We start from the raw sequence: 26,199 nt of genomic DNA, 5'->3' as shown, positions 1-26,199 counted from the left end.
GGTCAAACATATATTGGCATCAAATGGGGTTTTTGTTTAAAAATAAAGGTCAGTCTAGATATCTGGAGTTTAGTCATGTTCCACCACACTGTGTGGAACTCACAGCCTTCCTAGTCATTTCACAATGGCAATAATGGCAGAAGGGACCCTTCAATTACTTGGATCTTTCCTCCAGTAACCTCTAAAGGTTCTGCTTTGTTAGGCTTGTCACAGTGTTAGCAACCGTTCACGCTCGGGGATAAGAGGAGCTTTGCCTGGCATACGCCTCTATGCAGGAAGAAAAGCTACCTCGGGGCACAACTGCGTTAGATTTCACTTCAAAGGCATTTCTGAAGGCGGTTGTCCAGCGTGTGTGCACAGGGAACACCAGCACCACTTTGAGGGCAACTGGAGAAAGGAGAGAGTAGCTGTAAGCTTTTCAGCTCTGTTTCCTTGTAGTTGCTAAGCCAGTACCTCTGCATTTCTAGAGCAGCACTGTGCCTGGGTTATTGTCATGTTATTGAGTTATTTTGATGTTCTGAGTTTAATAAAATTACTCGGTCTTCTGTTTCTTGAAAGAATCTGAAGAATGTCGTTAATTACAACTAAAAAGTCCACATCTGCTTTTGACAGTAACGTCCTTAAAACAATGTTCCATGGAGCAAACTACTTTCCTTGCAAGTAAAACACTCTCAACATCACTCAGGGAAGGTGAGAGAATTAACTCAGGCTTTTTGAGACCGAGGGCCAATCGGTGCTAAGTGGCTGGTTGAGAAGAAACCGGTTCATCCCTGACAGATGCCTTGGTGGATGGCTGTCATCACGGCCAGACAAGGGTCACAGTAACAGTTCTCAGGATGACAATGGTCAGCTTCAGTCGTTCTTAAAACTGGGAAAATAAATGGCAAAGCAGAAGTATATTCTGCTCAGAATGAGAGAGCTGGCTGTTCAGAGTATTCCAGTGTCATTTATACAACTTGCCTCGCGTCTGAACTGTAAAGCAACAAAGTTTACCAGCAAACACCACTTACTCCAAGAAACCCAGGAACTGATGTAGTAACACATTTATTGATCACTTTACCAACTAAAGATACAATTTTATACAGTCAGTCAACAGCATTAACATACCTTATGAGAAGCTATGCCTTAAGAAATGGTGTTTACAATATGGATTTCACTACAACTTTTCAAGCCAAGCTTTTACAGTGCTTTTTTTTTCCCTAAAACACCAACGATAATGTTGCAGACAAAGTAGCTTTTCCATTGTTAATGTGGGTTTAGAATCTAACGAGACAACTTGAAAAGGTTTAAAACACCCATAACATTGTCATTACTTTAACATTCACACTGATAAAGTGATACATTTAATACTTTCTAGCATTAATAAACAGTGTAAAAATATATTGCATATATATATATATATATAAATTTGTTTCCTTTTCCTGAAAAACCCTAGTACAAACTAGTAGTATATGATCCCCCCTTCAAGTTTCTTTTACTTATTTTAAAGATTGAATAGTAGTAGTTTTAAATTAACAGAAACAAAGATATGGAAACAGAGAATCACTGTTGTGCTCCCCCATAACCTCTCACCACGGTTACTAAGCGTATTAACCCCTTGGTAACGACGGGTCCAATTTTTATTAACACCAGTTAGAATTTTGGCACTGACTGCAACGGGGATAAAGATTTTTTTTTGCCCAGTGTGCTTTGCACTGGATGGTGCCTGGCCCCCTTCATCAAGTGGTTAAAAAAGAACACCCCTCTTTGCTTAGGATATATTCATCCGTTATGGTTAAGAAATGCTACGCTCAAGTCGTTCATCCGTAACAATGAGCAAGAAAAAATAAAGGTTCAGTGTTAAATTAGTGAGGAAAAAAATAAAGTAAACCTGTAAGGTGAAACGATCACGTCAAATTTGTACTGTGTCGGGAATTTCACAGTGAACACAGTAGGCTAGTACAGCTGAATGTTAACGTTCGCGACGCCTGCAATGACAAACCCTGCAGGTCATTACTAGCACACAGCAGCTTCTTGGTTTTCTGGACCAAGATGAAAGACAAATGAAAATAAGAACAAGAACTAGTAAGGTTCACTGAAGGTTTTTATCACGCTGTACAGTGCTCCAAGGAAGACTATGTCAAGACCCATCTCCCTATCACAACTATTTAACCATTATTTCTTACGGATGCTCTAGGTGATCAAAGACACAGCAGTTTTGCCCCTGTGCTTTCTGACCAGGTCCTGACAGCATGCACATCCAGATCTGTGCAAATAAAGAATCAAAACATATACAGGAAATTAGAAATGGATGTTGGGACAGCACGGACAGATAAATGAGCCGGCAAAGGGGAAAAAGCATCACGTGGCTAAATGAACAGTTCATGACTGAAGGAAACCAACCTCAAGCATTCAAAAACTATACTTCTGTATAAATATATATATATATTTCTCCTGTAATATTTAAATCTGTGAAACATAAAACCTTGCTAAGAATAAACTTCAATACACTTCTCCAACATCGACCGCATCTCTGCTTTACAGAATGTAAAGACAAATGACTTGGCAATGTAAGCATTATACAAAACATCTTCCCTGCTGCAATACTTTGCCAAAGCTGATCCATTCTGAACACAGCACGGACAGAAACGCAGACACACTTTTGTTACGTCCTGTGACGTGGTTTTGGCGATGACCTTGCCGTTCCATGCACTACGGTGCCAACAAAAGCAGTTTGCCGACAGGATTTCATACGGGACACCGGGGTCTGTAGGTTAACTGACCTTACACAAAGCCTTTGTAAAGAGCTAGTACTTATCTAGCATGAATATTACAGACATACAGCATCTCAGTTGCATTAATTGAACCCTATTTAACAGAGCCCAGGCTGCATTATTTCACATTATTTAATTGCTTTGTTTAAAGATAGCATTGGAGCAAACGGAAGCGTACAGAAACTCAGCTGATGTAAACGGGAGCTTCAACTCACTCACCGTCCTGGGGACACAGACTGCCCTCTTTTTCCTTATTTTGTTGCTCATCCACCATACAGCTCCTGATCACGAGGGAGAGGGGGAGGAGCTGAGAGTGTCGTTTTAGGCCTATCTTTTTCATTAACTCAAATACAGCTTCATTCACCTTGGTGATGTGTTGTGAAAAACGTGCAGAGTCAGAGAAAGATCTTTGAAGGGCCAACCATCAAGAGCTTTAAGTCTTTCACAAACACAGCAAAACTCCCTTTGTACAGTGCCAGAAGCTTTACAGTAACTCACAAGAGGAGATGATGTGTAACTATATTTGAAAATCCATCCATTGGCTGTTTACCTGCACTGGACTACAGTGGGGGCTTCACTCTCGGGTTATCCAGTTGGGCACTTCAGTGCCAGGCTCCAAATGTCAGGGATTAAAGAACAACAAAAAGCCTCTTCGGTGGCCTTGCCCCAAAGCAATGCCTCTCTGCCTGTGCACCATTACAAAAGGGAATTTATTTGTTCCAAAATCATTTCAAACTACCAGCGTGGCAAACATCTGTCAAGAACACCCAGCAAACAGGCTGTTTGGTTTGGGCTTGGGGTTTATTTCTTTCATTTATTGTCAGGTTTGCTCTTGCCAAAGTCTACCCAGAGCAGATGATCAATTAGTTGGAATGAAACAAGCCAATTCAAAGGTTTTTCTGACAACAAAGTAAGGAGTTACATCTAAAACTCGTTTGAAATCCACCTTCCCTATATGATTTTGTATAGCCAAGGTTATATGCTGAAAACATGAAAGAAAAATCCAAACGTATTACAGTTATTTCTCCCTGCAAAAGCAAATTGCTTGGACAATTAAGACATAGAGGTTCTATCAGCAATATTCTTTAGCTTCCTGAAGCACCATTCGTAGCTGGGACATCTTTCAGAGCATTGAGTTTCATCAGCAAACATGAATATGCAAGTATCTGGCTAGTGTTAGGATTCTGAAGACTTTAAAAGAACATCTCAGCCCATCATTTCCAGGTTATACCAGGTAAGCCAAACGGGCACTTGGGTGCACAAAATGAGTAACTAAATGTCTAAACGCTACTTGATGGGCAAACGCTCCAAATGCAGAAGGTACATGTGGGCCAAGCTGAGGCACTCCAGACTGTGAGAATGGAACACGAGTCTGAGATCTGTCATCATGCTTTAGGTATTTCATTTTAGAGAGATCTAGGCCCCACTCAAGCCCGTGGGCCTTGTACAACAGTCCTGGTCGCTGTTCCCATCTGGATATGCCATGACTTTGGACTTATCGATGACGATGACCAACTGTGTGTATACACAATGAGTGTCAACTTGCCTCAAAGGAAAACACAGGGCCCATGAAGGGCATAATTTTAAGTGGCCTCTTCAGAGCACTCAGTCTTGTTTCCACCCTGACTCTTTCCCCTTCTTCCTTTGCTATGGAGAAACTCTTTTTCTCATGTGAAGTCTACGTTAAAATCTCAGAAGAGTGATTCCTCCCAGAAATAGGAACAGGGTGGATGTGTAAAAATGTAAAAGCCTCCTTAGATCTTTACCTTCCTGCTACGGAGGGAGAACGGCAGTGTCACCAGCTGGCCAAGCTGAACAGCTTTGGCTGCTGGACTGGAGTTTGGCCCTAACGAGATTCAAGATTTGTATCAACATCTATACAGATTAATCACTTAGCTGGATCCAAAAAATATGTGTACACACATACACACACACACACACGAACTCGTACAAGTCTTGTGCATTACATCACTTATTACCAACTACTAGAGGAGCCAAGAAGGTAATACTCACACTACAAAGAGTGTACACAAAGGTGTAGTTATTTTGGCACGCACGCGAGGCTAACAGTCAGTTAAGAGGACACGTACCAGTGCAACACGTTACATTTGCTCTATCATGAAGGTAAAAGGTTTGTTTCTTGGCCAGTGCAAATGGAATTCATGGATGACAGGCAGGCACATGCCTCCAGAACACATGCATCACTGAAAGGCAGGGTTATGTCTGGAATATCACACATGCAGGCACAAAGAATTGAAATCTATATTATGACGAGCCTCAAGGAAAAAATAAAAACCCATCCATTACAACTTTAAAGTCTTGGCTGTGGAGAAAGATACATGAGGGCTTTCTCTTACAGATGGTTACATATGGCTGGGATATCTACTGCTTGCAAGCCAAACCCAGAGAAGCCATTTGCCTTTTAATTCTGGCTTATGCCAGCTACTATCAAAAATATGAACTGAGCTAACCGAGGGAAACTAGGGGTGGCTGAAATGCTAATTCATGAACAAAGCTTTCTATAATGCCAAAAAGTTGCCAGAGGAATTTTTGATGTAGGTGAGGTCAGTAAGATACATGGAAAATACCATACTTCAGTCTAAAACACCTTTGAAGGACGATCTCTATGCTGACGGGAAACACAAGCTGTGACATGTGAGTGGTTTTGAAACCTCCCTTCCCTTTCCCTAAAGTGAAATGGAGATAAGAAATATTGTAGGGTGGGGTTTTTTGTTTTTTGGGTTGTTTTTTCAAGTGGCTAGACCTCAGCCACTGTCCAATGCTCAGCATCTTCTTTGGGAGTCCAAATATTTGATTACAGTTAGTGCCAACTGTTTACGTAGGCCTGTCGAAACAACGGATGCTTTTTAATGTCTGCTCCTCGACAACACTCTTTGTGATAGCTTTGAAAGCAGGACAATATTGTTTGTATCTGATAGTTCCACACTGATCAGATTGCTGCAACCCTCTCAAGTAATGAAAGTATGTGGAGAGAGCAGAGGGAATGAGTAGGTAAGCACTGGTAAGAAAACCTATTTGGCTTCTGCATCTTTTATTTACAAACTAGGTTAGCATTTAGAAATGTATTTGTAAGGACTACTCTTTTGCCTCGGTCTTGCAAAGGCTTTGATGGTCAGGTTAAGCCTGAGCCTTAACCTCAGTGGAGATATGGGTAAGACCATGCACTTATAGTATTTAAGGGTTCATATTTAAATGAACGGTGTAATTTGAGTTTGTCCTTAAGGTAGTTATTTGTTAAAGCTACCTGAAGTTTCTGGTCACATTTCTTTTGCAGCAGTAATGAAAGCAAAGATAATTAGGAACAAGAGGGTTTTATAAAAGATGTCACATAAAATAGTGCTGCACAGCATAAGATGCTGAAAATCAGACTGGAAAGTCAGATGGAATGAGTTGAGGTTCCCCCCTGCAAAAGAGACAAGTGTCAAACTTGATAGATGCTCATGTCCTTACTTCAGACATGACATTTATTTACAGTCCAGAGTATGGTGCACAGGAAGGACATGTGCTCCACCACACCTCAAGGGCTGAAAATGGGTCACCTCCCGCACCTCCTGAGCTAGTCCTTCCCTTCACCTCTCAGGTACCCACTGATGTGAGAGCTGAGGGAATGGCAGATGAACAAGAAAATGTACTTTGCCTCATTGCAGGCTTGGTACTTTGGGCTAACATGCAAGCTACTATTTAGGCTTTTAATCTCCTACAGATATCAGTGGAAAAGGATGAGCTCAAGCAGGTAGCCAAGCCCCTAATACACAGCTGCACGAGGTGCTTTTGTCCATCACTCTGTCTTCCACATCAAGTGTAATGAAAGGGAAAAGTGTTTCCAAAGTACTACCTTTCCAGCCACAACATCCCTTTGTCACTGTCACACCAGAAGGACTTCTTCTCATGCATCTGTTTGGTTGAGTTTTAAAACTATCCAGCTGTAGAAATGAAGAAGAAACAAACAAACAGAAGAGTGTGTTCCTCAAAATAAAACACTGCAATCTGAAGCATCTTCCTGGGTCCTGATCCAAAGCTTACTATGCACCGAAAACGTCTCAAAGCACTTTGTGCACCAGCTCCATACAAAGCGCTCTGGTTCACAGCAGGGATTTTATACTGTACAAGCAATGCAAAGTAAACTCTGGCAGAACCCCAGCTAGTTCCACGAACCTCTTCTAAGCAGAGTAGCTCAGTTTCTAGTCAGTGTCAGCTCGGATCTGTCTGCATTCTCAATTCCTTTACATGCCTTCTATCTTACGAGCGTGCTGGTCTCTCTCATATTGTGAACTAGCAACTTCAAACCTAACTATACCTTAAAACTTTCCTTACCAATCACTCCTTCCGTGTGGCAACAATCTGGCATTACTGGCACTCAGTATTTGGGTCCTTGAGAAAGCCTGTCATTTGTGCACCTCAGGTTAAGTGTCCCCTGATGTGGCAGATGAGGCAGGTAGCTAGTGACAAAGCCAGATTAACAGTCACCAGCGAGGTCTGAGTTCAGTCTTAAAGTCAATGGGAAGCACATGGACATTGGGATTGCCTGTAACTGAGCTGAAGGATTTATCAATGGTTAGAGGCTCAGCCTTTTTAATAGTGCAGAACAGGAGCCTGCTTCAGGTAATAGTGCAGGAGCCTGCTAGCAGGAGCCTGCTTCAGGTGCACGGGCACCAGTGATGTGGGAAAAGGTTCACTACCATGCTGGAATAATTTAGCCATTGTTAGTACCACAGGATGCTATTTTCTGCCTCAGAGTGTGACCTGCCTCTAGTGCAACACAGGGAGTAGATAATCCTTCATTCCATGGAAATCCCTCTTCAAGAACAATGGGTGACTCTTGGAAAGGCTTCACGGAGCTGGATGCTTCTCATCCTCAACATCCTTACAGACAGCAAAAATCTTCCCAGGTAACCAGAGCCAGCTATGGGAAAAGCCATTTCAATCTTCACAAGAACACGTGGGATGTTTGGCAAACTTCCCTCCCTCTTCAAAACAGAACCCAAAATAAATGATAAACAAATAACAAGGATCTCCAAGTCCACAAGGAAGTCCTTGCCTTTGTTTGCTATTGTTGTTTTGGTTTCAGGCTGATGTACTGGCTCCAAGGGTCACTGTTACAAGACAGTGTCAGAAAAACAAAACATGAGCAGTTTAAGGGCTGAAAAACAGTGGTCTGACTCCAGGCATTGGCCACATTCAGCCTGTTGACCTGCATGGCACACACAACACACGCTGCTCACTCAATTGTATATACCCTGAGCAGGGTGCTGGTACGGGTGTGGGGGCAGAGCCATACATTTGTTAGCCTTTACTCAGAGTTGAATGTGAAAAGCAGTGCATAAGCTCTTTTTGCAGGACAGCAAAGTAGAGCTGCTAGCAGCTGCTTTGGAACTCTGGCAATCTTATCTTTCAGAATTTGTAGAGAAGCAGAGTAATGCATTAGGGTACTTGCCAGCTCTCGCAGAAAATTGGACCAGCCTTGTCTCTCCTTTTCAACCAACAGAAAAGATGAGTTATTTTTATTCCTAGGAAGCTGGTTTGTCATTCTGAGCCTCAGGCAGGTCACACTCAGCTGCCTGTACCTTAAGCCCATGGAATCAGTTCTCTCCCTATAGCAGTGGAAAGCCATTCCCACCAATACTACTGCTCCCAAGTGAACAGTGAATCAAATCCCTTGGCTTCAATTGAATCAAACATAAAATATAGCCCAGTTATAGCAGTGTATTTTTGTGGGTTAATTGCACCTGATTATGCAGACAGTGACTATAACTGTCCTTATTCCAAGGGGCTGTGAACTTTTCTTATATATGTTATAGCTTAAAGGGAATATGTGCCAATGTATGTGTATAACAACATCCACTTAATAGCAACCTGATTGGCAGTGTTTAGTCAGGATCAGTATTTTAAAGCACTGTTAGCTTCATGTCCCCTTCATTTCAAATGTGAGGCAGAGCAAACTTGAAAACAGACTGCAAAAAGCTTTTACAGACTTCCTTAGTCACGTCCTGTTCCTCACCCCTCAGGTTAGTAGAGCAGCTCCATCCCAACCCAGCCAGTCAGAACACACAGTAACAAGCACAAAGCATAGACAAGAGGAAAATAAGGGCTGGTATTTTCCACCTATTTTGTTTTTGTTGACATAAAACACTTTAGAACCCATACTGTCCTTTTGTTTCTTCAGTTTTTCATGGGTGGTGTAGGACATTTACAGGCTAGCACCTTGTATATTACAACCACTCACTCCCCAACAGCATGCTGTCCAATGTTTTAAGGAAAGTGACAGATCCCATGTAAGACATTTTTTAAAAGCCCCCAAACAGTAGCCAAATGAAACTGCAGAAATAATGGGCTATCATTCAGAAAGACTGCTTGCAAAGACCCTCTTTTCAAGAGGCTCTCTTCAGCATCCTCAGGGCAACTGGACATTTAGGAATGTTTGAGGTCTTTTGCTTCAATTGAGAGTGTGGCATCATTGCTCTTGACTTTGGGGTTGGTTTGTTTGGGGTTTGTTTTTGTCTAAAGCTCAACAAAATGATGTATTTCTTTTGTACCGACTTACTCATCTTTGCCAATATACGCATGAGGAATGTAATGAAGTGGCATTGTGCTGCAAGTAGCTCAGCAGATGTTGAAATCAGTTCCAGTTCCTGAAAACAACTTCTTGACAACATAGTCTTAGCACTCACAATAACCAAAACATGTGGGATTCATCTACATCATTCTTACAAATATATTCTCTTTCCCCCTCTCTTTCTCCCTGTACTGTAAACCCTCAGCCTTACTTGCTTCCTTGTACTTTATGATCATATGTGCCTGCATGCTTATAGCCAGATACATATCCCGAAGCATCCACCAGATCTTCTCGTCCAGCTTTGCCTTTTCCTTTTCCACTGGGATCGAACCTCTCTTTGTGAGAACCCGTGAATTTGGTTGTATCTGTAAGGCGTGATACGGTTGGAGATGAAATGGCTTTCTGTTGGAAGAAAAGAAACAACAACAAAAAAAAGCCCATCAGAAATCAATCATTCTTAATACAGATACTGGTACATGCCACTGGCATGAAAAACCTTTGCTAATGATGGAGACTGGGTAAATACCTACTCGCTTGCAGCAAAAGGACAGAAAAAGGTTGTTTTCTTGCCATTACATACAATGATAACAGTCACAGAGCCAAGAAAACACAGTGCAAGTTATGCCCAAAGCTTTTGGAAGAGCCTTCTGATTAAAAATCAAGTTCTAAGCACCACAGATATGAAGAAGTCATAGGAAACAGCCACGTTCAGAATCCGTTATGTCAACCCTCAAGCACAAAAGCCTGGCTCCACCAAGTGTCAGACTGCTTGACTGAACAAACTCTTCCACCAACCACTGTTTCTGAACCAGGAAGCATCGACAGAAGCAGGCAGCTTATCTCACATCTGTTTGATTCTCATTTTAAGACCCCCTGCACTTCTCCTTGCTAAACCTCCCACGGTTCCTGTCGGTCCTGTCGAGGGCGTGTGGGATGGCAGCATCTGAGGGACCCATCAGCCACTACAACTTGTTTTCAACAAAACACAGTTTCTGTTTATGAACAACAACTACAGAGACTAAACTGGCAATTGAGCAAAGGGCAGAAGCAATGGAAAGGGTAGCTGGGATCTCACTCTTCTGTGCAACCCAACAGTTCATTACTAATTGCACATGGGCACCGGGAGGCAAATTAAAACAAGAAATCAACAAAAAAAGAGATGTCTCCACTCGACATTCCCACTGTTCATTTGTGCAGTAGCAACTTCTAGAAAGGTTATTTACAGTTAGGTTTTCATTCACACTTCTACAGCCAAAATACTGGAGGATCACAAGCTTTAAGCAGAGGAACTAAGCTGACAGGACCATGCAAAGCTGATGGTGAACACCCCAGTATCTCCTGAACTACAGGGAGAGTTTGCCCCATCTGAGCATTCAAAAGGACAACCAAACTTATGCTCACTGGGCTTTATAAGTTCCTTTTCATGCATAAAGCTTGGTATCTAAAAAAGAAACAAAATAAAAAGGAAGAACATTATAGTTCTGACAGACTTGGAACAAACAAAAGCAAAGCCCAGACCACACGATAATTATTCCCAGATCGCCAGTGTTCTGGGACTCACGTGGTGTATTCCGTCTATTTTAAGATGCCTTTGCTCAAGCGCTGCTGTACAACACAACAGCTTACAACTGTTCAATGAGGTTCTAAATGTAACTCCCTTCTGCTCTTTTTGATTTGGACACACGACTCCTCGTGAACCTTTCTAACTGTACGCCAGAGCTCTCCTTGAATCGCTCTGACTGTGCTGCGAGGTGGCACTACAAAACTCAGTGCCACATGAGAGTAGACAGTCCTGCAACATAATCGTTGCTCCCACTCAGCTCGGCACAGCTGTCGCCTTCAGGATTTGTGGATTCACCTGCTTCCCTTTACTAATGCAACGACAGTGCAGGAGAACAAAGGCTGGGTGAGCATTCCAGCAACATACCGTTACTCCAGATATAATCGGGGCTTTCCCTTCAATTAGTTTATATATTTCTTGAACTGCTTCCTCGTCACTCTTGTCTTTAAATCGCTTCTTGGAGAGTTCTTGAAGAGCTTCCTTAAACTGCTCAAAAGTGATAGTTCTGGAAGACTTTCCCCTGTGGAAACACACAGAAATTGAAAGTTACAAGAGAGCATAACAGGCATTCCAAGAATGGCAGGATGGTTTCAGTTTACCACAGTGAACAACAGAAACCCACAACAGAACAGGAAGACCCAGGCAGCCCGTTTATGGTGTCAAATAAAACATATCCCAGACCATCACTTTCTTTTTTGTCCACATCCCTAGGACAGCACTTTAGAAACTTCCCTTGATGAAGGTTCAGAAATAAAGAGGAAAGAAAGGGACCTGGGCTGCTGTCAGAACGTCTGCAGCTCATCAAGTCAAATATAACCTCATTTGGCTGGTCACTTGTAAGGCTTGCACGCAGAAGTGACACGAACTGAAGCATCTTAGGTGAGTTTTGCTATTTAATGTTATTTTCTTCTTCTCTGAATAACTGCCTATGACACATTCTTCATAGGTCATTCTGTGTATTCACAAGGAGATGAAGAATAATGCTGCTGTGCAAAGTAAACTATTGAAAAGCATTTATAAACTTGAAATTCCTCCCCTGTTAAAGGCTGACAATTCTTCAGGCGATGCATTTAAATCCAGTACTTGTTCTCCTTCTTAGACCACCATCTTCATCAAATATCCTCAGGTCCATGGCAAACACAATGTATCAGTCTCATAAACTCATCCCCTCAGAAGCTCAGAGCTGAAGACTTGCTGTTGTTTCCACCAGTAAGCAGCTCATATTTCCACACTGGTAAATCACTTGCTTAGGTTTACTTCTAGTGAAGATTTTGTTACAGGGCAAAATCTGTCAAGTAGAGTGGGAAACTCCTCACTTTACAGACATCTGCTCCTGTAGATCTCTTAGATCCATCAGGCCAAAGGGTTCCATTGACAAAACCCTTACAAAGAAATTCAGCATTTGCTACAGAGATGTGTTCAAGCAGAAGCAGGTTAATGTAAGTCTGCTTTTTAGCACATGGAAACGTTCAGTTTAGGCAGGAGGTAACACAGTGGAGTACACACTCTTCCTTTCCTTTCCCTAATATGAAGCTATTTTGAGTTTCTCATTTAGTTCCTTATTTTAAAGCTCAGGTGTGAGGTATAGAAAAAAAAAACCCAACACTTTCTTTTCTACAAATTCTATCACACACAAACACATCCCTTGATCACGAGAACAAGAACTTACACACCGAAATTTACCCACACATTTTAAGCTAAATTTTAACAGTTCAAATAGAAAAATATTCAAAGAGATGTCCCTGGTACTTATGCTGACATAACCTTCAACAGTCCCATCTTTAACAGCAGAAGATGTTTTCAGCTGCTCACAACATTATGAAACTCTCGAAGAAATACTTGAAAGTCCGTGTTGCTTGGAAACGTGCTACTACACAAGTTTTGTTTGCTGCTCAAGCATTTCTTTCTATGCCAATTTAGAGAGCATTTCAAAGAAATCAGAAAGCAACTCCAACAGCCCACCACACAACCCAGACCAGTCCTTTCAGCAGTGACAGCTGTTTATGCAGGAATAAACGATGGATGCAGGGACAGAGAAAGTGTGCACTTGGCAACAAACTCAGGCTAGAAAATACAGGCTTAGAAATCTCATTTTAATTCAAGCATTGCAAAGAGCCACTGCAAAGAGAAATGCATCTACCTGCCATCAGCTTTCTCCCAGGCATCTTCAGAGGTCAAATCCCCCTCTGATGGAGGGTGTCTCCACTAATGAAGAAGTGAGACTTCTCAGGTTTAGACACCAGACTCCTAGCTCAATTAATTGAACACAAAATGAACTTTTACCCCAGGCTTTTAAAACAAGGAGAAGTTGACTATTCACAACAAGACTCAATGCTAGCACAATCCTTTACATACCATTCATTAATAGTACCCTTTGTTTCCAGCACAGCCTAACATGTAGCAAACCCCCACAGCCCTCACACTCCCTATTTTAACCAGAAATAAACTTTAGGTGAGGCATATGCTGGAGTATCTCCTGGAATTACCTAGTAAAAGAACATCATGACAGTGGAAATGCAAAGTACAATCCAGTATTTCATTAATCAGAAAGACACATGGAATAAACTGCAATTAACTGCTTGGGATTTCTCCAAGGTTCTAATTAATGGGATGAACATCCCCCTTCTGATGAAACACATCCAAGAACTTTTAACTAGCTCAAGAGGTCGGCACTTCATTTTGGTTTGTCTCTCATTTAGAAAAAGACAGCATTGGCAATCACTGCAAAGCTTCAGCAGAACACCACACTGAGGCCCTTGTTCACTCCAGACTCCCAGCCAAGCCCAACACAGACCTTTCAGATGCAGTTTTCCATCGCACAGAGGTTAGTTTACCTGCAAGTCTCCAATCAGGATTGCTACAGCTTAGCTTGGATCATCAGCCAAGACCATCATAATGGGAAAGGGAATGACCACTTTCAGCAAAACCTGTTGAAGCTCATGCTGGCTCCTTTTATTTTCATTGCCATGTGCAGTGTTTTGGTTCTGCACTTATCAAACAGAAAAGCAAGACCTTTTTTTTTCCTGTTTCTCTGGCACAGGTTGCTCAGAGAGGTGGTAGGTGCCCCATCCCTGGAAACATCCAGGGCAAGTTGTTCGAGGCTCTGAGCAACTTGGTCTAACAGAAGGTGCCCCTGCCCATGGCAGGAGGTTGGACTGGATGGCCCATGAAGGTCCCTTCCAACCCAAACTGTTCTATGCAAAACTGCAATACCATGAATGCTGAATGACACACAAGGCAGTCACACCCTCACTGTATTTCATGCTTTTTAATGCTCTGTTCACATTCAGCAAGCCACTTCCTGACACCAGCTTTGCACAGGCCATGAAGTTAAACCAAGAAACAGCAACCCAAAAACCCAATCAAACTGTTTTCCTTCTGTTAGGCGATCGCTCCAAAGAATCAGTCTTGTTGTGCATATCTGTAGCTTGTTTTTAGAAGCTCATTTTAAATATCTTGTTTCCATGGGAATATCAAAACAAATATATTAACTTTGATTTTCCAAGTGTTACAAGTTCAAACAACTTCTCTGCAACTAAGCATGCCAAAGGCACACTCTCAGCTATTACCACTCTTAGGTTTAGCACTCCAGAGAGTTAGTAGAGACCTTGAAAACACTGGACTTGTGTGAACAGCTACAGGAACATGACACAATCAGATACTGGAAATTAAAACTATCTGACCAGAAAATGAGATAAAATGGAAAACAGTAACAATAGAAAGTGTGGGGGAGAAAAAGGCTTTTACAAAAACAGATGTTCTAAGGTTGGCCTCCTCAATGAAAAGAACAAAATATATGTTTAAAGCCCTGTACTTGGTTGTGACACAAAAAAAGCTTTATGTTTAGGAAGGATACATTCTTACATGCCATTCTATTTTAAGCTCTGCTTCTTACAACAAACAGAATTACCCCAATGCATCATCCCTTTGGTGGAAGCAGCGGGGTATTCACGGTACGCTCATGGAAGTTGCTTGTATCTGTGCTTACTTTTGGGAACAGACTGAATACACTCAGAAGCAGCTTCCCATCACTTCCCCTTCCTTGATGGGTCTCTCCACACGTAGCCACTGCAAACGGGGCTTGAATTCCTGAGTTTGCTCATGGGAGCCCAAGTTCAGATGTGTAAAAGCATCAGTTCTGAGCCTGGACATCAGCATAGTGAACATAGAGTGTAAAAGAGCAAACAGTGGCCCAATGTAGATTGCAACAGCAGGTGATGCAGTTTTCAGATGCAAACATTACTATTAAGTGTCCTGTGTTCACAAGACAGGAACAATGGGAAAACACACTGCTGCAAATTATTACATCCGTGTCTTTGGGACTTGAGTACCATTTGGATTAACAGTTGTCTGCAATTTGATCTGAAAGAAAACCTGTGCAAACACACTCCACATGCCCAATACACAAAACCCTTGACCAGAATTACAGATCTGTATGTCCATACCACTGTTACAGTTCAGTGTTACCAAAGTCTCCAACTTAAGTTTTCTGTCTGAATCTCTCAGCTACCAAAAGTCATCCCATACTCCCATCCCAAACACCTTCTCAAACTGAAGAGGGGGAAGAAGATGTAAAAACACTGGGGGAAGGTTCTATTCTTGCTAGCACACCAGAGAGGGCTACAGTAGAATACATGCCATGGAGGTTGTAGTCATTTTTCAGCCAGACTTTTTACCTCAAACCCTAACAAAGGCATATTTCCTAATGACATTCAGACTTTGAACTTCAGCTGTTTCTACTTTATCTTAACAAAGAAAAGAAGGGAAATGAGCAGTGTTTTTGTCTAAAACAGGTTTCATTTTTTCCCTTTTCTCTTTAAGGGATTTTTCCTGTGGTATTTCCCAAAGCATTCACTCCTCTCTGTTTGATTCAGCTGGCATTTATTCTTTTCTTGCTGTTTGTGGTAACACACCAAGTCTTCTTGATGTAGTCTATAAACACGATGTACATTAATAGCAATGGTTAGTGCTATTCCTACTGTAAACGTTGACAGTCAAAAGGTACCACAAACAAATTCCTTGAAGCAAAAAGCTTTGTACCAGTCTCTGCAAAATACATCACTCATCCCACAGATGTATTCCTTTTCCCAAGCACGTCTGCTGTACTGTTACCAGCACAAAGTCCAAGGCTAATCTGTTTAGCCAAGAAGCAGAGTATGTCACAGGGCTGGTAGGTCGTTTTTTTGTGGTTTACACTTTCTGCTCCTTTGGGCTACAGAGCTCAGAATTTTTTACTGGCCACCAGTCCCACAATTCACACCCTCAAAAAAGGCCTCAAACTAAAGCTAGGTCCCCAGGTAGGTTAACCAGACTGCTAGAACCTTGCAGTCCAATGGAGTATTTAACACATGCTGTGAAGATATGGCTCTTGCTACGTTATCAGTCATGAACAAAACAGAAATGTATATATACAATGAAAAAAACTTACAGACAAAAAAGGGAACACAGTTTCTTGGATAAAATTGAGCAGTGTATGTCTAACCCATGCAGAAACTGTGTAAAAATTTGACAAGGCAGAAGGCAGGGGGAAGAAAAGACACTATAATACAATTCTATCAGGTGCTGCACTATCTAATAGCTCTAAAGAAAGGTACAATTAAGAAAACAAAACTTGAGGTACCTTGCATGAGAGAGTTCTGCTCAGTTAAGTGGTAGAACTGAAATTAGATCTCTGGATGTTGATGCAAGCAAGAATAGATTGGCAAACTGTTAGAAGATATCCTTCCAGAAGATATCCTCAGAAAAATGATCCTAGGAACAAGATACAACAGAGATCTTCAGCTAAGGTAGTGGTCACTTCTGGAATGCAAGCACCTTCGAGTGCAGAGCTCTTTACCAGAAGTAGATTTCCTTTAGAGGAAGATTAGTACTGATAAAGAACATATCCAGATGATCTTCACAATTACTGTTATAATTTCTAGCATTTGGCCAAGTCAGACATAAGGAGCAGGACTGAATGGCTTCGTATACCTCACATCACACAGCAATGCCTCATTTCCTCAATCACTCCAAGAGATCAAAGCAACAAGAAAGGCACATTGCAAGATGGAGTGCAAAAGGCTCTCTCTGGATCACAGCAACCATCCTGATGCAGAAGAACACACAAATTCACTCAGGAACTAGCCTAGAAGTGCCAGTAGAGGTTCCAGTTTCCCTCCAGGTGCTTTTTGTCTCATTCCTTCCTATGTGCTTCACTCAGTAAAATTTATTTCCATTAAAGTAAAATCTGAAGTTTAAAAACCAACAAAAAAAGGCAAACTCAAAAGCTATCAGCCTATTGGATAAAATAGTATTGGGAAGGGAATGAAAAGGGGGACTGGAGAAAGAAAGGAAGTAACTTGGCAAAAGCATGTAGTAGGTAAAAGCTTCCAAAGAAAAGCAAAGCCCAGAATGAGTTAAAGGGGTTAAAAAGTGGGACTTAAGGAGGATAAGGAAAAGAGAAAGACGAAGCAGAGAGCAGATCTGATGGTTACACAGGCCTTAGAGGAAATTAGCTTAAAAGAGCAACAGAATCCACTTGCTGGGAGGATGTTGAGGGGGGTGGGGGGGGCGAGGGAGGTGGTTCAGCTTAAAAGAATAAAAATGATGTTATATCTGGATGTTTAAGAATAAAGAAGCATGTAACTGTTAGCTACTGATAAAAAGCCACAAAGGAAGGGTTTGGAAAACTCTGTGAAGTCTGAGGAAAGCACATGCCCCAAATTACATCGGAGGAGTTTGCAAACACATCACTTATGACAGGCATGCACTTGAGTTTGAAAATAGATAGAAACATGTACTACCAAGTAGCCTGGGAGGGCTTCAGCTTTGCCTTGTTATTTGGCATCATATAAAGGAGAGAAATGTTCTGTCTGTCAGTCTTCTGGACTCTAAACAAAGAATGTCATAACTGTAGACACAAAATGGATAAAAGATTGGAATTTTATCACAAGCAAATTGCTTTTATCCTTAGAATGCTGTGTCCTTTTGTGAAAGGATCCAATAAATGACATAACACTTAGAGAGCATGTTCAGTCACATAGAAACCTATCTTTGGGGTGCATGAAGGACTGGTGCTACCTGTTAGCACAACTCAGTTGGAAGTTAGACATCAAAGGAGAGGGCAGGGTGAGTGACAGCAGCAGTTCTTGTTTGTCTCATTCTCCAGACTGATTTTCATGGTTCATACTCAGAAGCTCATAAAGTTGGTGATTTTGGTAATGTTTCTGTTTGCTGATTGTAGATCCTTGCAGGGGAATAACTAGTCCCCTTCAGAGCCACAGTGGGTGATTCTGGCTTTCACCCCATGCAACGCAGGAGCCAATACAGTTCACAGCTGCCAAGGACGCTGCTGAGCACATCCAAAAGATGCAAATCCAAGAAGATGATGTCAGAGTGCTCATTAAGTCAGCCTCACATCAATAAATGAAAGCAGCATTCAGAACTAATAGTTCTCAATAGCTAATCATTTCATGTCAGTCTTCTCCAGGCTCTGATGAGCTTACTACACAAGCTAGTGATAAGCTATTTTCTTATAATAATACTTGGCATTTTATCTTTCAGAGGGCTGAAGAAGCTGATACAGCCTCTACAGTTTCAAAAGCTCTTTCTGCTGTTGAAGTGCAGAGGCTGATGGCAAAGACATGACAGCAGAGAGGACAGCGCAAAGAACCAACACTACCCGCACGTTCTCTGCCAGTTGAAGCAGTGCACATCAACTCATTGCTTGATAACCCAGGGAAAGAAAAGTAGGAAACACAGATAAGGCATCCTTCTAGAGCTCATCATCGATCCCATATGAGCTGACACACCTCATTCATGCCTCAGAAATGCAACCCAAGAAAGCAGCAGCTAGGTTCATTTGGATTTCAGTTTCTCCAGTGGTGTGAAAATATTTGGTTAAAAAGGAAACCAGTCTACATACAATGAAGCAATGTTTGACACAAACACTGCTGAAAGGAAGCTAGAACGCCCTCACAAGCCATGACCACGGGCAATGCCCATGCTGCAGGGCCAAATGCCCTCTAGGCAATGGTGAATGGATTTGGTATTGAGCAATCAATCCATAGAAACTGCACAAATATGTTTGTTAAGCCTGAAAAGAAAAAGATTCAGGGACAGCTTTCAGATTATTTTTCATGACTTCTATTATATTATTAACCCAAAGTTGTATAAATACCTGACAATTAGAGATGGGAAAAGAGACATAACCAAATGAAGTTTCATGTTAGCACCCAGCTCCCCAGGCTTTGGACAGCCAGTAACCAACCTTACTGCAGTATCCATGTTTTCACTGTGTTGACATTCAGGGGAGACAACTCACCTCTTCTGATGACACCAGTTAAACAAGAACAGGATGTGGCACTCGATAGAGGAATGAAAACCGAAATCTACACAGTGGAAATCGCACAGTTACATAAGACAGGGCTATTTTTATTAATGAGACTCAGAAGAGAGAAGCTCAGCATCTCGCTAAGGACTAGATAGTGTGTGATTACATGATACGACACCTCCCTCAACTCAGCCAAAATTCAAACACAAGAGGTCAAAGAACAATGACATTATTAAATAACAGTAAGATCTTAACTCGTTTACTTGACACAGTAAATGTCTTGTTAAGTTTCAAGACATTAGAGCTTAAACGCTTTCAGGAAGAATAGAACTGGACCTTTAAACTGTTGCACAAGAAACAGAATAAGAACTGAATCCAACTCATTATGTAACAATAATAAGGATCCAAGCTTCTTTCTAGCAACACATCATCCAAAAGCTTTTCTCCTCTTGGTTTTTCCCTAAAATTACAGTAAAACTCCCAACTTTTTCGTGCTGCTCATTTTCCTGGAATTTCCTTCTTGTTTTTCTCCTAGGATTTTGTGATGTTTCACTGAAGGCTTAGTTCCACATCTTCAGGATGTCCAATATCACAATGGGTTTTTTTTTTAATCCCCAAGCAGGATCTTTATAGCTACCAAAAGGCCATTTTACCTGAGCTAGGCCAACCCACATCAGAATGGTATGAAAAGAACAAAGCAAGAAAGTGGTGAGGCAAAGGCTGTGTACTGTGGGGACATGTTTTCAAATCACTGTGACGATCAAGTGAAAATATAGGTGTAATCTGAACACTTTATGGCTTGTTCCTATAGGCAAAGATGTGTGGAACACTCTGTTCCAGTGAAACCTCTGACAAAACTCCTACTTCTGTAAGTTACAGCATTCAGTACAAACACAAATTTAGTGACCAAAGACAGGAAAAATGAAAGGAAAGGGATGGAAAAAGGAATCTTTCATTCACATTGAGCATATTCACTCTATTATTCAGGCACTGCAGCTGTTTCTTAATGACCACACTGCCAAGAAACACCAAGTTTACTCATATTTCACGGCCAAGACATTTAGAAAGCACGAGTTAATAGATGAGGTACTCAGCTACCCTCTAGCTCTGGGACATCATCCCCTACCTTCCCAGTAAACATTCCCAGTCACAAACTGTTTGGGGGCTTTTTTGAGAGAGAGAGAAATAAAAGTATAAAAGCATTTAATACTATACATAAGAAATATCTTTGCATAGCTGTTTCTGAAACATTCTTTAAACTCTCAGTGACATGGTTAGATATATTTGAGAGCACTGATAGAAGCTCATTGCTTTCAAAAATGCCACTGTGGAAGTCAAGAGCACCAGTCTCATCTAACCCAAGGTGGGATCTTCCTTTAGAGTGTAGTAATGCAGAACTGAAAGCCAACAGATTCTTATTAGACTGTCCCAAAAAGAAAACATCAGTGTCAGGTGGTTTTACAGCAGTGGCATTACAGTCTCTCACAGGATTTCACAGGGCTGCATTTTCATCTATGTCAAATGAAAAGTAATGTCTGACCCCAGTGACAGCTCAAAGATAATGAACTCTCCCGAGAGGTCACATATATTCAGGCGCGTGTTCAGGGGTTGTTTTAATGAAGACAGGGAGAAAACACGTATGTATGTATATCTGCTAACATTTTCTGATGGCAATACGAGAAGTTGGCAGCATTAAAAACAGACAGCTGGTGTTGACTGAGAGCACGAGCTCAGTCTATGGGAACCACTGACCATGGATGGAGATAGAAAGGTGTGAAATCAAAAATGACACACCAATAGAAAGAAGGAAAAGTAACTACAATGGCAGTCCATGCCCTGAGGTCACATGCAGAGAAACCCACAAGCCATCTGTCTGGCAGAACTAACGGCCAAGGACCAAATCACAGCCTTCAAGAAAGGAGACTCCAGACTGCAGGTAGGCACCACAATTTCTCTTTCAAGCAAAATAAGACATATAACCTAAAACAACACAGAAACTGGACACGTCTCTCATTCCAGAAGATTGCCTTCCCACAGGAAAGGGAAATTATTTGGATAGCCACAGAAAAGCTCTAAACATGCAGGAGGTCTCCAATCTTCCCACTGGATGTCTGTGTACTGCTTTGTTCAGTCAGCTGCAAACGTGCAGAAGCCTCGAGTTGCTTCAATCAGCAGCAAAGCCAGTCAGTTTACTGAAGAAAAAAACTGGGGGAAAAAGTCCCCCAAGAACAAGAGATGGGAAACAAAACAGGAAACCTGTGAGTCCAAGCGAGTTCTTGTTGATATGAGGAATTAGGAAGTTGGACTTAAGCAGTGTAAGATGTTTTTCAGACTGTCCAGTCTTGTATTTTTAATCAAAACTCCAAATCAAAGCTTTCAGAAATATCTCTAAATTTGTGCTTCATCTTGTTTAATCTTATATCACCTTGTATAATAAATCATCTTGTATAAAAGTAAATCATCTTGTATAACAGTTGTAAGCAGTAGGAGTTTTAATTGGTGAAAACCACAGCTGCAAAATTGTAACTTGCTCAGAAATCACGTTGAAAATTCTCTAAGGTGTGGTGTTCAATACCAGAAGTCAAATTCTACATCCAGGGCCCAGTTTTGTTCAGTTCCCCTTTCACACTGGCTTTGCTGTGTCCTTACCACAGTGAATGAACAGGGTAACACTAAACATTGAGTGTTTTTCTCATGACACATAATACAACGTCTTCAAGTTGCCTTGAAACTGAAGCATAATAAAAACCAGCTCAACAGAAACCAACCGGCCACCATTTTTCTCAGAAAGTTGGTGCTGCAATTAGGTGACAGGAAACAGAAAAAATCCAGCAAACCAAAGCCATAAATAACCATAAACCTCCTTCTGTTCAGACCAAAGAATCAGTGTAAGACAATTGTCATGTCACAGTGCTTTAATTTTTCGTATGGATCCAAAGAAGCAAATTTCTTTGAGTGGTTTAACCCTAACACATCTCCTGTATTCTTGGGGAAAAAGCTCTGCTGCAAGGTTCCCCTACAGCAATGATACATGGTATGTATTCCACAAGTTACCTCTCTCTGCTCAGTCAAGCATCTGTGTCATTCCAGAAGAATCTCCCTGGCTGTTTGCAGAACAGGCACTGAAATAACCTCCTTGAGAACATACAGGGCAATGAGCAGTTTCTAACTGCCAGAAAGTGAGACTTCTCATGTAGAAGCTGAAAAGGCTTATGTTCTGCTAACGCTTGTATCTGGTCTCAAAACATTATTGCTCACGTAATGCCATAGAGCTATACAGAAACTGAGAGGTAAATAATTGCTTTTCTGCTATCTGTGCCTTCTAATCAAGTACCAGATCGGGACAGTTTCCCTCCTTATTAGTTTCTCCAGCAGCAAGTGTCTCTTGCCTACAGAAGTGGTGCGAGGTAGGGTTGGCTGTCAATGCAGATGGGAAGCCTTCAGGGTAAATTTTACAGCAGCAAAAGCTATTTAACATTTGCATACAGGAAAGGTGGTGTATTATTTCTTCTACAGATCCACAGGTTTAAAGACAATTCCACAGGTATGCTATTGCCAATAGAGAGAATATTCCTTAATAAGTCCCTCTGCGATGCCTCTACTATTCCTCCTTACTCTGTCTTGTGGAGATATGTACCTTTGCTCAGCTTAGGGAAACAACAGCTCACATCACCTGCCTACTTATTCTGTATGGCAAAAGCCATTTCTATGCACTTCCCATCCCCACACAAAGCTCCAGTAACTGACAAGGCAACCATCAACCTGAATGAAGGCTCCTCTTCTACTCATACCTAAAGATGATCTGTGGGAAGCGCAGTGTAAGTGGCACGAGGCAACTGCAGGCCCTTGAGCTCTGAGACCTAAACAATTTGATGCAGGTAAAGCAGACACTGATGATAAGAAAAAGAGGGTTTGCAAACCACAAAGCTCTATCAAATTGTTAAGAAAGTCTGCCAAACAAGTAGTTACAATAGAGCTCTACCCAGCTTCAGGGAAAAGCCATTTTAATTCTGAAGCTGTCCTTCTCAGGGTGAGAGAGACGGATCCTCTCTCTGTGTCCAAAGAGGGAAACATATTTTACTAATGGAAGTCTCAGTTGTACCACAGAATCTGCAGAATGGTCCATGCCAATGATGTCTTGGCACTTTGTGAAAGCTATAAACAGACAGTGACCAAATTCTCTATGGGAATCTATCTCCTCCCCTGGATTAAAGGTTTGTTTATCAGTCTTTACAGTGCTGACTCATGTGCATCTGACACCAATCCAAAAGAAATGCCAAAAATTAAGACCATTAACACCAATATAGATATTCTCTCATTTATATCACACTTCCCTCAATTCAAAGCACTAGCTGCATTTAAAAGATCCAAAAGGTTACCCAAAATGCAGGCTTTCCATTTTCTGTCTCGCAGACATCAGCATCACAAGGAACATAAAATGACAAGGAACAATTGGGAAGCCTCCAAGATGCTGGAACGAATTGTGAAAGCGGAGAGGAGACTCTGAAAGAACAAGTGTTCATCATTCATTTGGAAATGTGTGACTTATTTAGATCAGCAGCTACTGAAGGAAGGTATCAAGCCCGTGCTGGGAAAGATTCCGACAATTTTGGAGATGTCTCACATAACTTCAGTGACTTAACTAAGGAAGCTCTTGGAGATACTGAACTATTAGAGGAAAATTCTGCCAAATTTAGCCCGTCTCTGATATCTGCTGCAAGATCTATCAGGGCATAGGACATCCCTGCACGCCAGGATGAAATTGAAGCTGTTCTTAAATGAGCCCAGTTGAACAACGTTGCTGTGATCAGATACCACCTAGTAGTTAATAGAGTTTAATAAGCTCAAAGTATTAGAAGCTCTTCTTTCAAAGAAACCACCAAAGCCTCACAACAGCAAGCCACACCAAACACCAGAAACCTTCTTGAAGAGGAATACAAATTTCCTTTTGATCCCTAGCAGGTTACAGCTCTCCAGGTTTTGAATAGAGCTGCTAAATGTGTGCTGCCCTCTTGATTTTTGCCTTGTGTAATAAAAGCACTTTCTGTTTCATTCCCAGACAGAAATTATTACATTCTTACATTAGCAATATCTAGCAGCTCTTAGCTACTTACATTCAGAAAATAAGATCTCGTATCTGTTTTTTTTCCCTGAATTAGTTATATATTAGAAATAGCCCAGTTCTGAAGCTGACATTTTCCTCAAAGCCCCTGATTTTACCAGCTGAAGCAAGAAAGTCAAGTACAGCTCCAAACTGCCATTTGCTGACAATATGGTATTTTGGTGCATCCATTCCCACAGTGTTTGGTATAGGAGGGTAAGATCTGTAAACAGGGGCCAGCTGACGGTGGAATTAGTCCAGTGCATGTGCCAGAAGACTGTCTCACCTACCATATTCTTATATGGCTGTTTATTGGCAACATAAAACCCTCTGAATGAGGAGGACTGCTGAAGTTCCATGGCAGCTCATTCAACGTCAGGTCTCCACTAGCACTCCCTGTAGTGTAGATTGCTGTTCATAAACAAGTCAAGTATATCCTTATAGCCTATAAAGCAAAACTGCAAACTGACTGTTGAAGGAAAACATGATGACATAAACCTAACAGATTAAGACAATGCCTGGTACATATGTACATAAGCACTACATGCTGCATAGCACACATCAGTCCATTCAGGTCTCCTGTGGAAAGCCTCCAGAACATCTTTGCTGGTCATTTTTACCACAAAACCCCTATATTAGGTATGTTAATACAAGTAGCTAATCTAAAACTGGCTTAAGTACTTGATGCATGTATTTATAGTCGAGTCAGCATCTCACAATAAGGATAGCAAAACCAAGAGGAGCTCAACAGCAGCTACTTCAGGTCAATACCCTCCTTCAATCACAAAACAAAGTCTGAGAGAGTAGAACATAATCAAAGCACACTTCATGCATTGCTAAACACTTTCTCCTATACCTACATAGCTCAAAGCCCCATGAGATCACAGCTACAAAAACTAGCACGTCCTTGTGCCCTTCCACCACACAGCAGAGGTAGGGTATCCATCACAAATCAAATCCTCTCACTCTTCAAAGCTCCATGAAGATGACAAGCAGAAATGTTGGCCAGAATTCTTCTCAGTACATGCACATTGGGCAAACTTTATGTGCTTCACTCTCTTAAAAAACAGCATACGACAATTAACAACACTGCTGAGAGGTTAATCGATACTACAACTCCTTTAAAAATCACCAGATACCTTGGAAAAGTGTGCTGTTCAGCAAGTGACTTCCAAGATCAAAAGATCCCACTTGCAGCAAGCAGGTACAGGAATCTAATCAATACTTGGCATAGGTTATTTGGATAAGTCTCCAGAAAGTACATCCTGTCATCTTCTTTATCTCAAGGCTTTGACAAATGGAGCTGAAACACTTCCAAAAAGTGCAAATGTCACAGTGGATAAATCAAGACAGTGTCCCTAACATTAAAGAAATTCAGTTCTCTATAGGTAGCCCTTAAATCTGATAGCAGATCAAACTCAAAGCTACACTGTCAAACCAGCAAGCAGAGTTCATCTTATCAGTACAGCAGGAGGAAAACCAAACAGCATCTTTAACTGACTGCTCAGTGTCCTCTCTATAGCTTTCTTCATTTGGCTAGAAGAGACCCAATAAGACACAGATTGCTGTCTTGACAAAAAACAAACAGCTTTCCCAGCTACACCATTTACTTCAGCACAAAGTAAAGCTCTCCCATTACTCTCATCTGAAGTGGAGTGATGAAAGAAAAGCAACCTGTCTGGATGAGGAAAGCACGATTCCAGCTCTTTTGTAAAAGTAACTAATTCCTATTTATTTTTACTATGTAAGCTAAGAAAAGCAATCATGCCATTTGTGCTATCTTAATGAAGGATGAGCTGCTGGAACACACAGCAAATGTATTGGTCCTCTCACAGAATTACTACACTGAACACTCTTCACTGTTCATTTTAAACCAGTACCAGGACTCACTGGGAGGAA

At 41.4% G+C, this 26,199-nt stretch overlaps 1 protein-coding gene across 3 annotated transcripts in view; it reads right to left on the bottom strand.

Annotated features, from left to right (window-relative positions):
• Positions 1–1,041: 1,041 nt before the first annotated feature.
• Positions 1,042–26,199, bottom strand: part of TPPP (tubulin polymerization promoting protein) — a 46,427-nt gene continuing 21,269 nt past the window's right edge. For all 3 annotated transcript variants that reach the window (XM_061994854.1, XM_061994855.1, XM_061994853.1), the window contains exons 3-4: positions 11,255–11,408; positions 1,042–9,729 (exon numbers count right to left, since the gene is read on the bottom strand). In XM_061994854.1, the coding sequence (XP_061850838.1) occupies positions 9,535–9,729; positions 11,255–11,408 (349 nt within the window). In that variant the 3' untranslated portion in view covers positions 1,042–9,534. The remainder of the gene's footprint in view (positions 9,730–11,254; positions 11,409–26,199) is intronic.

Source organism: Colius striatus, chromosome 4, assembly GCF_028858725.1.
Source record: "Colius striatus isolate bColStr4 chromosome 4, bColStr4.1.hap1, whole genome shotgun sequence".
In the NCBI taxonomy this organism is placed as follows: domain Eukaryota; kingdom Metazoa; phylum Chordata; class Aves; order Coliiformes; family Coliidae; genus Colius; species Colius striatus.
Note: the sequence above shows the minus strand (reverse complement) of the source record. Positions and strands in the feature narration are given on the sequence as shown.